Raw genomic sequence first — 14,578 nt, 5'->3', positions numbered from 1 at the left:
TGTATACCAACAATGACCATGCAAGTGTCACTCCCTGAAAATCCAAGCCTGATCCATTTCAACAGAGAACCCAGAGCCTCTCTCTGAGTCAGGGGAAGCTAAAGGAGGGAGTATCCCCCAAGTGGATCCCAGGAGTCTAAAGAAAGTTCAGAAAGGGGCCACCTCCTGGCCAGCTATAAATCCAGTAGTCAGAAATCAAAGCTATGAACAAAAGAAAAATCAGGTCAGAACCAGGTAGACTGTCCTGAAATTGTGTAGCCATTCAAATCAGGAGTAAATGAAGATAGGAAGCCATGGATAAAAGAAAGGCAGAGGGATGGGCTACTTGCTCACCAGCTTGGTTACCATTCATGTGGCTGCCATCTTCACAGAGTATTTTCCACCTATGTCTCCAGGCCAAATACAATGCCCAGCAAATAGTAGCTACTCAACAAATTTTTGACTTGTAGAATGCACCAGGGTCTGCTACCCAATTTCAATTTGGTTCAAGAAAGGTTTTGAGTCTTAGAGGAACTTGTTCCCACAACCATGAGAGACAGAGCCTCTCAGGAGCACTCAATGAGGTTGCAGAAGGAGAGGGCTTAGGTCAAAGAGGAGGGTAGGGGCTTAGGAAACTTAGCTGTCATTCATTAAGGCGGAGAGCAAGCACTATTCTGACACAGAGAGACATGGGACATCTTCCTAAACACATTCTTTAAAAGATTAATTTATTTATTTAAAAGAGAGAGAGTGTGGGGCAGGGGCAGAGAGAGCAGATCTTCAAGCATACTCCCCATTGAGCAAGGAGCCCCACACTGGGTTCAACCTCACTACCCACGAGATCATGACCTGAGCTGAAACCCAGAGCCAGACGCTTAACTGAGCCACCCAGCTGCCCCTTCGTAGACACATTTTCAAAAGATGCCTGGAAAACAGGGCATCTGTGCAGGGCCCAAAAGAACAAGAGGTGTTGAAGTTGTGCATGTGCAGAAAAAAAGAGAGGAAGAGAGAGAAATGAATCACAGGCAGAGGAGACCACATGCCAAAGAGAATCTCAGCGAGCTCTACTTCAGCCTAGCAGGAGGTCCAGTTTGTCTGAAATGTAGGTTTATAAAACAAAACTGCAGAGTTGAAATGATAGTGGAGACAAAATTGTAGGGGCTTCTTCCAGAGAAAGGGGTTCATGTCAAGGAGATTAATTAAGGAGCTCTTGCAGGGGGGCTTCAGTGAGCACAGGACCCGTGAGTTAAGTCATCCTTCTGCCAAACTTGTAAAGCATAGTGCATATGCACACCCCACTTGTGACATGGCTTTTAAGACTCTGCCACTAGACTTTCAGTTACTTGTGAATCAAGACTCTTATTCACCACTGCTTAACACAGGGACAGGAAAGTGCTCAGGATACGTTCAGTGATGATTCATCAGGGACACACCGACCAGTCCTACCCTCTGATTTTATGCCTACACCATGTAGTGATGGTGGGCCCAAGGTGGTTAAGTGGTGTAAGTGAGACAACATGATGAGGCAGTAAGGTAATTGGGGCTCAAACCCTAACTCTAACTCTGAAGTTACTCAGCCATGCTTCTTCCCCTCCAGCTGGCTATCCCCAGAATCATCCAGGATTGTAGGTATAAACACAACAGATAGGAGACATTGGACAAGACAGACAGAACCCTCCGGGCAATTCCTCAAAACTGAAACTGGTTCAAAATATAAGTCTATCCTATATCCTGGCCATTTCCCTCACTTTCTGCCATACATGTAGTGTCAGGCAAGACAGGAACAGCCTTCAGAGTCCCTGAATTGTGATCTCCTGGTGTGCAGAGACTCGGGGAGTACTTTGTTGCATTCTTGTCCCTGAACAGGGGCTGAAATCATGAGTCATCAGCAGTGTTTGCCTCCCAGCAAATGTAACTTCCTATGGGATATCTAGGCATGGGTTCACTGCAACAACCCAGATGGGTGATAAGGCCATGTCTCACAGATGAGAGCACCCATTGTGTCCTCATTGGCAGCTCAAACTCCAGAGTGACTCAGGCATGGAGGGAGAAAGAACATCCCATGGTGGGGGCCATGGTAACCAGACACAATCTTCTCCCATGGTCCCACCCCTAGGTCTCCTCAGCAGAAACCAGCTCTAAGCCTTACTGAGACCTAGAAAGATCCTTCAGGGCAAAAAGTCTCCTGTGTGCATATCTTTCCCCTTTCATCATACACTTGCTATGGTGCACAGTGGAGTCTATTACATGTGGAGTCCACTCAGTGAAGGAACACGTTTTTACACCAAGATTTGCCTAAGTATGGGACTGGAGCCCTGTGTCTTTTGACTGGAACCCTGAGTCTTTGTTTCATCATCTGTAAAACAAGAACAGCATGAATTGCCCTCATCAAATTTGAAGGTCTGTCATGAGGATTCAATGAGATCACCTAGGGCAATATCCGGCACATGGTAGGCACTTACTAGCTTTTAATTACATTTTCTTTCTTTCCTGTGTGTTGAGAGGCAGTTCCCAATGAGTAAATGTTTGAGGAGTATTTTGGTCAGGGTTCTCCAGGGAATAGAACCAAAAGAATACATACATAGAAACATACATACATACATAGATTTATCTTAAGAACTTGGCCTACACGATTGTGAGAGCTGGCAAGTCTGAAATCTATAGGGCAGGCCAGCAGGCTGGAAAGTCATGTAAGAGTTGTGTTGCAATGTTGAATCCAAATTCTGCAGGGCACAAGCAGGAAACTTGGGCAGAGTTTCCACACTGTTGTCTTGAGGCAGAATTTCTTCTTCCTCAGAAAACCTCAGTCCTGGTTATGAAGGCCTTCAACTGATTGTGTGAGACCCACCCATATTATGGAATCTCATCTACTGTACTCCAAGTCCACTGATTTAAATGCTAATCATGTCTGGGCAGTTGAACCTTAGTGGTTCAGCTGGCTAAGTATCTTACTCCTGGTTTTGGCTCGGGCCATGATCTCAGGGTTGTGAGATTCAGCCCATGTCAAGCTCTGTGCTGAGCATGGAGCCTACTTAAGATTCTCTCTTCCCCTCCCTTCTGTCCCTTCCTCCACCACTAGCACACACACACTCTCTCTGTCTCTGTCTCTCTAAAACTTAATAAATAAATAAATGTTAATCACATCTAAGAAATACTTTTTCAATAACATAGAGACTATTGTTTGACCAGACAACTGAGCATCATAGCCCAGCCAAGTTGACACATAAAATTAACCATTAAAAGGTGTGACTAGGTGATGGATAGCAATTAAAACATCTCTTTATAGTCAACTCATTATTGAGTGGACTTCTCTCTCAAATTCCTCTGGAAAAGGTCACCAGCTCAAATCTTCAGGAGCCAGTCCACATAGAGGGAAGTGTAAGATAGCCAGGATGAGTGGTGGGCTTCATGAGCTTGGGGGGCATAGGCCTTATGTAAATATATTCAAGTTCAAAATTAAAATGTGTAGCAAAAAAGTTGTACATGCCCTTCAGCTTAGTTCTGACTGCAACAGTGAAGCACATTAATGCTATCCAGCATCTAGGCTGTGGCACATTAAGTCCCCAAGAAACTGGGCTTTTCCAGATGCTCAGGGAGAGCATTTCCTAAGTTTAGAGGAAACTATATACAGGAATATGCCACTTGAAGAAAGTTTGCACATACCACCCACACAGCTTAGGGACCAAGCTGAAGAAACAAAATGGGCACCAGTCACTTGGAAAAGTTGTTTGTGACAACTGATGTGGTGACTATTTTAAGGGAGTTAGAAGCACCATGTCCAGCTACAAAATACAATTGCAATGGCCTCTCATGCACAAAAGAGTTGGAGAACCAGTTTATTCTGGTCTTGGCTACAGCTTTCTGTAATTAGCTGAAAAACCTTCAAAAATTGGCCTGACATTTTCAGAGGTCATAGAAAGTCATAAAATAGGCTGCAGAAAGATTTGAGCTGATTTGGTTTTTAGGTTCACAAAAAAACTCTTCTAGATGTTACTAAAGTGTCATCCGTACTCATGCCTCCACACTGAGTAGACAATATGTGTGGCAGAGAGACACTAAAATCCACCCCCCTCCATTATCTATATCCTGGCACTCATGTTCCTCTCTGCATAATCCTCTCCCCTGGAGTGTGAACAAGGAAATGGGTTGTCATTTCTGTGATTATGTTACCTAAGATTACAACTTCCTCTCGTCTTCTTGATTGGCATGCTTTGATGAAGCAAGTAGCAAGTTAGAGAGGTCCATGTGGCAAGGAACTGAAGGCAGCCTCCAGCCAACAGACACGAAGGACCTGAGGCCCTCAGTCCAACAAGCCATAAGAAACTGACTCGTGTCAACAATCCCATGTACTTAGGAGCAATGGAGCTTTCCAACCCTGGCTGACACCTTGACTGAAGCCTCAAAAAAGACCCTAAAACAAAGGACTCGGCAAAGCCATGCCTACATTCCTGATCCACAAAAGTCATGGGATAATAAGCATGTGTTGATTGAGCTGCTAAGTTTGTGATAGTATTAAAAAATCCCACAGACTTTATAAGGGAGTAGAAAAATTTCATGGATTGTGTAAAAGAGAAAGAAATCTCATGGACACACAAGTTAAAGTCCATGGTGACGTTGGTACTAAATTAAGAGTAACACATAGCCTGGTGAGGGTCATGGCTCTTGAACATGCAGTCGATATATGAGGGAAGTACTATAACTCTGCCCTTTCTTATGTGTAAAATGGGGATTATGAGATAAACCAGTGACTCAGTCAGTTGGCAGAACCAAATTCAAATCCAGATTTAAATGTGCAAATGAATATGAGGTCATGTTAGTTGGGCTAGACCCAAACTGGGATCCCAGGAGACCCTATAAAACAGCTGGTGCCACCACCCTTTCTAGATCAACTCTTCAGTTGCTGAAGACCCATACCATTGTATGATGTTCATCTGTCAGAGGTGGAGGAAAAAACAAACAAACACAATGCTATTTCTTGACATTTTTTTTTTGACGTTCTACAGCCAATCTGATGACAATATAGGGAAAGCAGTAGATTATGGTGTCAATATTTTCAAAGTCCTCATGAGGAACAAATGTCTTATAGCTAGAGATGGAGTAGCAGAAATTGACTTAGCCAAAGAGATCATATCATACAGACAGACATGACTTGCTCTTAAACTATATGCTGTGCAGAACTTCACTGGAGCATTCAAAGCCATTCACCAGACACAGCATGAAAATTCTAGAGTTAAGGCCAATGATATAACCTCTAATGCCAATGAAGTATTGAATTAGATAATGAAGTTGAATTTCCTGCTTTAAAAAAAAAAAGGACATGTTGGAATCCAATATTCTATTTACCTGGGAAAATACTGGGCAATTAACTTGCTGCCAAGGAAGCAATTGCTGCATTTAGATTAGATTGGATCCTCATGGATGACCACCCAGTACCTCCAAGCACCCAAAACAAATGGCTGGGAAAAAGACCAAAATTATTGAATAGCTTTATTTTACCTCTTGTAAAATCCCTATCAGCAGTAGGTCTCCACTTTTTTGGCTGATGTTTCTCACTCTCCTGAAGTTAAGGAGAGATCTATATTGGTATCCTCAACTATATGAATTAATAATCACAATGACAGCTGTTCTCAAAAGAAAAATCAGAAAACAAAAAAAAAAAAAAGAAACCTACAGTCAAAAAAATTAGGTAATATATAATGCCAGGACTTTGTAACTCTTTAATCAAATAACCTACCTTTTTGGCCTGGGTGAAATATTTTAATTATCAGCTGCCCTTCTCAATGCTACTAGATGTCTATCTCTGGTAATCTTAGGTCATTCCAAGTAAGAATCAGGTCCTAAATAAGAAACATGACAATTAACATACAGTCAATAGATGAGGGAGGTACTTAAACTCTGTCCTTCCTTGTGTGTAAAATGGGGATGAAGAGAGAAATCAGTGACTCAGTTAGTTGGCAGATTCAAATCCAGATCAAATACAAGTGTGTGCTCTTTTTTTTTTTTAAGACTTATTTATTTTAGGGGGGTGGGGGGAGGCAGAGGGAGAGGGAGAGAATCTTCAAGCAGATTCCTGGCTAAGCATGGAGCCCAATGTGGGACGCAATTCCAGGATCCCGAGATCATGACCTGAGCCAAAATCAAGAGTTGGATACTTAACTGAGCCAACCGCAGACACCCTCAAGTGTGTGCTCTTAACTCTGTGTCCACATCACATTACCTTTATGGAAACTAGCACCTCTCTGACCTGATAGTCTCCTTCCCAGAGGACTTCCTTCCAATTTCCCTTCTCTCCTACTAAAAAATATAGCCAAGGCCCATTTTGACTTTGAGAACTCAGACTCACTAAAGAGTCAGAATCCAGTGTATTTTGTACTAGATTTTGTGAGTCTCCACCTACATTCCCCCTCAAACTTCTTTCAGAATTGCCTAGGCTGGATTTGCCTTACCTGGGACAGCCCGCATCCACTGACTGGTCCGCCCAGGGGCACAAAACACCAGCCCTCCCACCACAGCTCAGGACAGCAGGGAAGGGCCATCATGACAGCCTCAGAGCATAGTCCACATTCTTCCTCTGCTAATCTTGCTCCTTTTCTTTTCTTCTTTGGAAGCTGATCCCAGGAGCTCACCCTAATGCACTTCCTGCACATTCCAGGGTCTGTTTCCTCAGGAGCCCAACATGCATCAATTCCTGAGGAGATAGAATGAGTTGAACATAAGATGAAGAAATCCAAAAGAGCTAGGGATAGCATGGGACAGGTCTCACAGGGTGCTGTGAGGATTCAAATGGATTAATATGTGTGAAATGCCAAACAATAGCCAATAAAGCTGTAAATCTCATGTAAGTCTTGAGTTGTCATTATTATCATTTTATAGTGTTATACATTATTACCATTCATGATCTTGGAGTTAACAACCCACCTGCACTAGGCATTGGAGGAGAATTATGGCTTAAAAGCAATATGTATGATTTCTAAGGGAGTCTGCAAGATCCCCGTGAGTGTACTGAATGGGAAGCTCCTGAAAAAGCTGAACTTGATCTGAAAGTTCACAAAGAGAAGTATAGTTTCACAGCAGAAGAAATGGTAGTACTCTTTCTGTGGTGGTCAGCCTGTACCAGCCACATTGAGTGTAGCTGAGAGTACAGGAGGTGAGAAATTGGAGGGGAATGACCGGGACAGATTTAAGTGGGTGTCTTTAGCTCTCAAAATAGATTGTCCCATCTTCCTCTCCACCTCTTAGCTCACTCGGTCATCTCTCTGGCAAATACTTATAGGTCCTTGTTCATCACTTTGGGGAAACAGCCCCCGACTACCTCCTCGCTTAAAGATTTAACTAGTTTTGTCCTCATTTTTTCCTTCTATATCATACATGGGGTGTTTGTTGTTATTTGTTTGTTTTATCATTGCACCTATTGTTTTGCCTTGATTTGGATTTGGGTCAAATTTATTTTCTGTCCTTTGGAACAGGTTAGATGTTCATGTATTAGTTTCCTAGGACTACCATCACAAATTACCTAAATAGGTGGCTTAAAACAACATAAATTTATCCCCCCACAGTTCTGGAGCCCAGAAGTCTAAAATCAGGGTGTCAGCGGAGCTGTGTCCATCTGAAGACTCTAGAGAAGAATCCTTCCTCACCCAACCCTTCCAGCTTTGGGTGGCTCCATGGCTGTCAAGTTTAATCTGACCAGTAGTGAAATGGAATAGAGAGGCCAGGCAAAAGTTGGTCGAAACAGGCTTTTAATGGGACACGCTCTCGGCGAGGTTCCACAGCCCACAGGGGAGGGAGAGAGTGGGGAAGTCATGGGCTGGGGAAGTTGTGCCCAGGCAAACTGCAGGGGGGTCTATAAAGAGTTTTTGGGTGGGAAGATGGGGGCAGGGCAGCATTCCAGTTAGGGCAAGGGTTACAGGTCTTTGTAAGCTAAGTTAGGGTAGGGTGGCAAGGCTGCTTTATTGGGAGGTTGCTGGCCTGGGGTCGGCACTTTTGAGGTCCCCAGTCTCGCCAGCCCAACAATGACCACATGGCGCCAGTCTCTGCCTCCATCTTCACACGGGTCTTCACAAAGCCTTCTTCCATGATCTCTTCTCTCTTCTCGAGAAGGCCTATCATTGGCTTTAGGGACCACCCTAATCCAGGATGAGCTCCTCTCAAGATCCTTAGCAGGATTACATTCTCAAAGAAACTTTTTTCCAAATGTAGTCACATTCACAGATCCCAGACACACGTATCTCTTGGTAGACAGCCTTCAACCCACTATAGCAGGTATGTATTGATTCCACCATGGAACTAGTCCACCAGTTCTAAACTACCAAGTAGATTAGGTCTACCCAAAAAGCAACAGGAATCACAAAAGGTATATTTAAAAAAAAAAAAAGTTAAAAAGAGGGAACAAGAAAACGAGCATGTGAAGGGAGACCAGATGGGTTTTGTTAACTGACCATGCAGGAGCGAGGTACACAAGAGAAGAAAATCAAATGGCCACAAAGGGTTGAACCTCAAGTGCTGGGAGGATTAATCAGAAAGAGAGGTTGGCTGGTGTGAGGTGATGTCCTCTTGCTCTGTTTCAGCAGGACGTGAGATGTTTGGAAGAACAATTAATTGGCTCACCCACTGGCTCAGTTTCCCCACAACTCTCTGTGCCTCAGTTTCCCCACAAACCAGCGGCACTTCTCACTTTTCCAGGATGTGCTGAGTTCTCTGAGCAATAAATTAATTTGTGTTGCTTCCCTACTGGGCACTTGACCAGGATCAATGACAAGTACTAGAGCAGCAGTTTAAAATGCTGATGTGATTCATTTTACGATGTGGGTGGGACAGGCTGAGTGGCCCACAGGAAGGACAGCTGGTCCCAAATGCTTGAGGCCTTGTAAAATGATGCGTAACTACTTACACTGCTGTAGTAAACAGAACTGGTAACCCCAGGCTCATAGAGGCAATGGCCAACTGGGGAACACTGAACCTTCCAAGGTCAGATCTCAATTTAATGCAAAGCAAATAATCCTGACCTGTGATGGTTAACATCCTTAATAACATTTTCTGTGATAGACCAAAGCTTGATGATTCTTTCAACACTGTACATTTTTTAAAAAAAGTGTTTCTAGGGATCCCTGGGTGGCGCAGCAGTTTGGCGCCTGCCTTTGGCCCAGGGCGCGATCCTGGAGACCCGGGATCGAATCCCACGTAGGGCTCCCGGTGCATGGAGCCTGCTTCTCCCTCTGCCTGTGTCTCTGCCTGTGTGTGTGTGTGTGTGTGTGTGTGTGTGTGTGTGTGTGACTATTATAAATAAATAAAAATTAAAAAAAATCAATTGGCTGCAAATTAAAAAAATAAATAAATAAAATAAAATAAAAAGTGTTTCTGAAAACTAGAACCCTAAAGAATGATTTAAAATAGAGAAACCCGGTAGGGAGTAAAATTGCGGACCTGGATATTTTAGTTTTCCCTGAGATTAGCAAACAAAATTCAAAGCCAAACAACTGGAAGGGAGTAGGGAACGATCTGGGAACCTCTGATTTCTAATCTCTACTTTTTCCCATGAAATTTAAAAGTAAATAGACTTTAACTACTTACTGTCCAAGTAAATGGCTATTGATTTACAAGCTTCCTTAACATTTTCTTTACATCATCCATTGTGGGAGGAGAAGCTCCTCCCTCCCTAACCCCCTGTCATTCCCCCACCCCACCCTCATTTTCTCTCTGTTCCTCACTGGTTTTCAGAAGGGCCTGGCCTTGAGCTTCTGGCAATATCTGGCTCCCCTTTCCCTGTACTACGTCTGACATGCACCTGTCAAGGGATCAGAGATCTGGCCTGCAACCAGCCTGGTCACTCTAGTGAAACCCCCTCTGCTCTCAGGTCCCCTGTGAGCATCTGGCTTTAGCTCAGGGCATGATCCCGGGGTCCTGGGATCGAGTTCTGTATCAGGCTCCCTGCTCAGCAGGGAGTCTGCTTCTCCTTCTCCCTCCACCTCCACATCCTCCCTCCACCTCTCCCCTGGCTTGTAAGAGACAGAAAGCATAAGCAGTGGAGAGATGGAGTGAGAGGGAGAAGCAAACTCCTCATTGAGCAGGAGTCCGATCGGAGGCTCAATCCCAGAACCCCGAGATCATGACCTGAGCCAAAGTCAAGAATCAGACACTTAATTGACTGAGTCACCCAGGCACCCCACACTAAGTTTTTTTTTTTTGTTTGTTTGTTTGTTTGTTTTTAAGATTTTTTGTTTATTTGAGAGAAAGAAAGGGGGAGAGAGAGGAGGGGCAAAGGAAGAGGGAGAGAAAAGTAGAGGGAGAAAGAGAGAAAACATCTCAGGCAGGCTCCATACCCAGCATGGAGCCCAACACAGGACTGGATCCCACAACTCTGAGATCATGACCTGAGCTGAAATCAAGAATTGGACGCTTAACTGACTGAGCCACCCAGGCACCCCTCACTAAATTTTTTATTTATCACATCACAGCCTGTAGGCTGTACACAAAATCCTAGATGGACAGTCTCCAATCACTGATAGGTATTTCCCAGAGTCCCTGATTCCTGAGCACACAGGCGTGTCCACAGAGGGCTCACTATGGGCCAGACACGGACCCCAGCCCCACAGACACACCGCCCTGCACATCTCTGCCCTCACCAGCATGGTAGTTGAGCTGGCTTAGCAGACATGATCACAAGCTATGAGTTAAGACAAAAGGAAGCTTACAACTCAGACAAGTGCTATGAAGCAGCCAATCTCAGAGTGCGGGGAAGGTTCCTCTGAGGACCTGGCACCTTCTCTGAGCTCAGAAGCAGGAGTGCAGGAGAAGGGAGACAAAAAACAGTATCTGAAAGAGGCCTGCTGGGAGCAGTAAAAACAAAACAAGCAAAACAAAACAAAACAAAAACCAAGAACAAAGAAGAAGCAAGTTTGCTCCACATGGAGGGAGCCAGGAGTACAAGGGGGTCAGAGCTAACGAGATAGCTATCAAGGAGCATTTAGAGGGGAAAGTGTTATCAATAAACATCTGCTAAAGTTCACAAAATACCTGCAAAAGAAACGGAAATATATTTAATGTGGCTAATTAAACGAATGAGGAATGCATAATAGTAATGGTTTACGATAGCGAAGGCTTTACTGAATTTGAACAGATTAACTCAATTTAAAATAATTTAATCTTTTCACAGAAAATGCCATAGCAAAGTATCCAAGTTATATGGAATTCCAATAAATATTATTTGAATCTGAATTGCTATTGCTAAGCAATCTGCCTTCCTACACTGGATGAGGTAGGCTAGCCCGGGGTCAAATGAAACTAACATAGGAAGCATCTAGAACATTCCTTGGCCCACAGGCACTTTCCTTCTTTGACAGCCCCCCATCAGCCATGTGTGAAGGTATGATGCTCCTCGTCTTCTAGAGCAATGTCACAGAGACACGGCTTAGAGAGTGTGCCGTGGTAAGCCTGCGATGTGGGATGGCCGCCCACGTTTTGATCTTGACCGGGGTGCTTCTTCCACCCCACACTACCGCCCCTTGTAAAATAAAGCTCTTACATTTAAAAATATATTTTTTAAAGTAATTAAATTACTTTTAAACACAGATTTTTTTTAACCCCAATGGAAATGCAGAGATTTGGAATTATGTGTGAGATGTTCATTACTTAAATCTGACTGGGTGGTTGTTTCTATGAATGAATGCACTTAATTAATTTTTCCCCCAAGCTTCTTGCTATTTCCTGACTGTAATCTATTTTCTTTCATCCCAGGGGCAATAGAAGGACAACAAAAGAAGGATCCAGTGATATGAAATTCCAGAACCTCTGTCTGCCAAAAAATAGGTCAGAATATTTACTTGTTTATTAATAGAGGAGTGAAATTTTTGAGTCTATGGCAAATAAGCTGACCAACACACACACACACACACACACACACACACACACGCACACACACAACATGTTAGTGTGATAAAATTTTATTGCTGCCAGTGGTCTTAGAGACCAAGGTTCAGAAGGAAAAGAAATGCATATGAGTTAAAGTGCCATCATATGTGTGATGCAGGTAAAGTTTGAGAAGCCCCGAGGCATCCACAGCATTTCAGACCCAGGGCTACTTCCACCACCCACCAGGTGTCCAAACAGCCCAAGAGACAGCCACTAAAAGGGAAGCTTCCATTTTCAGCTGGTGAACAATTTAAATGATAGGTCACGGATGCATCAGGCCATGAGTCCACCACCCGGTCTCACAAGTGAGGATAGAGGGAGCCATGTGCCTATGTGGTTTCTTCCCTTTGTCGTTCAGCTGAGCAAACATTTACTAAGCAGTCATGGCCTTAGGACTTGCACAGGCTAGGTAATATGCAGAGATGAAAGACAAAGTCCCACCTCCGAGGGGCTCAGAGCCAACTCTAAAAGCCAATTGGAATGGGGATTCCAATCCTGAAGCCCACTCCAGGTCTACCATTGCCCAGCAGCCAGACCCTGGGCAACATCCTGATACCCAGAGGGGGTTGGAGGTCCCCCTGCATCCCACCAGAGCTCCCTCAGCAAACCCTGCTGGACCAGTCTATCTGCTCAGAGGCACGCAAGGGTCTCAGCATGTTATCCTATTCCTTGGATCCCAACACACTCTCAAACGCCAAACACCCATTCAGTTCCCACTACGTGCCAGGCACCAGGGCATTCTTAGCGTCCTAAGATTTACTCGAAGAACTATTTTCCCTAAGAAGACTAAATGAATGCTTGTAAAACAGAATATCTGAAATATTGTCAAAACCATATTAAGCAAAGGAAAATTTGTGGCTGTTCTCAGACTTGTTCAATGTTTACATTAAATACATTTGAATAATGCATTTTAAGTCAGTTTTTCTTATTTCCTGACAATAGTAAGAGATGGGAGCTGGAAGGGTGAGAAGCCTTCCTTCAAATGAAGATGGTCGCAGCAATCACATACATCACAGTAATATTTACAGCTACATTTGAAAAAGAGAGAGAGAAAGAGAGAAAGAGCAGTGCTTTTTTCCGCAGCAAATTATTTCAGGATGTGTCATAGCATGCTCAAGATATATTAAAAAGAGCAACAGACGATGTTTCTGCAACCTGTTCCAAACCATTTATAAACCCAAATTTAAAAAAAAAATCCCATATGCATACAAATCTTTGTACCACTGCGTATTTTATAATGAAAGTATTATATGAGTATAAATTAGTATTGAGATCTATAAATCAAATCAAAATGTCTGAAAACTACATTTTGGGTCTACTGTCTTACTTCAAGAACTATTAAACCAATGAATTCATTCTCTGTACAAATTACAATTATCAGCACTTGGTAGTCAAGACCGAGGGAGGGTGCTATGGGCAGGTGGTGCTGCGCACAGAACCTGCCAGTGGGCACCGGGTCTCAGTGTCATCCCACCTGCTCACTCATGGAGTGACCTCACTCTGACAAGCCCATTTCCCATCTCAGCGCCTCATATACTTTAGAAATGGTATTTGAAAGCGAGTGAGCAGACTGCCTTGTGCCCCACTGATCCCTGTACGAAAAGCAGCTTCCGTGTGTGGAAAATGAATAAATGGGAGACCCCTGTAGCACTCCGGGAACGTAGCAGGTCCACAATAAATAACAGTGGCTAATGGTCACTGAGTGGCCACCATGTGCTGGGTGCTGCTTTAAGAGTTTAATAGCTGGTGTCTCCCTGGATCCCCACAATCCCAGGCTCATTAGTCTCCCTTTCTTAGGAGAGAAGAAGGAATGCAGAGCATCAGTACCTTCCCTGAGGCTGATGAGCTGGGTGGTATGGTCAACCGTAGACTTCCATATTGTTACTGGGATCTAAAGCAGCCCTGGCTCTCCATACTTTTGCCCTCAATACAGCCAGCCCTTAGGTGAGGCATCAGCTCCCCTGACAGGTGCAGGGGGCTGGCCCCAGCCAACCTCCCCGCTACACTCCAACATGCATGCACCTCCAGGCCACAAACGATGCTCACGGAGATGCTGCTGATACGGTCCAGATGATGATCCAAGAAAAACACAGAACCACATCCATTAACCACGACCTGTCCACACTACGTATCAACGAACGCATCCCCAAACTCCCCATGGAATTCATTGAGCTGAATCCCCAATATCCACACCTGTGGTGCATCCCTAAGTGCAGAAAATGGAAACATACCACGTTTTCCAATCAAGTCCAAACTCAAATCCATAGGTAAGTGCCTGGACATGCACCAGCCACCACGAAAGGAATTTTGGCATTTAATCCTCACAATACTGCTCTGAAGTAGTTATTATAAATCCCATTTTCTAGACGAGAAAAGAGAGTCTGAGAGAGGTTACATTTGTGGTCAGTCACAGAGCTAGTCACTGGTGACAACTGGATTGGGATTCAGAGTGTAACGTCAAATTGAGGACCGTTTCTGGGCTCCAAGTGACCACCACTTTCTGCTGTGTCGGCATGATCCTGTGGATTTCGTTTTCTGTTCCTGCAAGTCTCCAGTCTGCTCCCGTAGAGACTCTGCTATGAAGAATGGGTGTGTGGGCATTGCGCTCCCGAGAAGAAGGTCCAGGGCCATCGCACAGCCTCACAGCGGCACCTCCTGGACGGTGGCCCCATCCATCAGTGCCACCTGGGAG

General features: G+C 44.2%; 1 protein-coding gene across 1 annotated transcript in view; it reads left to right on the top strand.

Annotated features, from left to right (window-relative positions):
- Positions 1 to 8,914: 8,914 nt before the first annotated feature.
- Positions 8,915 to 14,578, top strand: part of CLNK (cytokine dependent hematopoietic cell linker) — an 82,398-nt gene continuing 76,734 nt past the window's right edge. The window contains exons 1-2 of the mRNA XM_055326168.1: positions 8,915 to 8,946; positions 11,713 to 11,784. Of these exons, the coding sequence (XP_055182143.1) occupies positions 8,915 to 8,946; positions 11,713 to 11,784 (104 nt within the window). The remainder of the gene's footprint in view (positions 8,947 to 11,712; positions 11,785 to 14,578) is intronic.

Source organism: Nyctereutes procyonoides, unplaced genomic scaffold (genome assembly GCF_905146905.1).
Source record: "Nyctereutes procyonoides isolate TBG_1078 unplaced genomic scaffold, NYPRO_anot_genome, whole genome shotgun sequence".
Classification (NCBI taxonomy): domain Eukaryota; kingdom Metazoa; phylum Chordata; class Mammalia; order Carnivora; family Canidae; genus Nyctereutes; species Nyctereutes procyonoides.
Note: the sequence above shows the minus strand (reverse complement) of the source record. Positions and strands in the feature narration are given on the sequence as shown.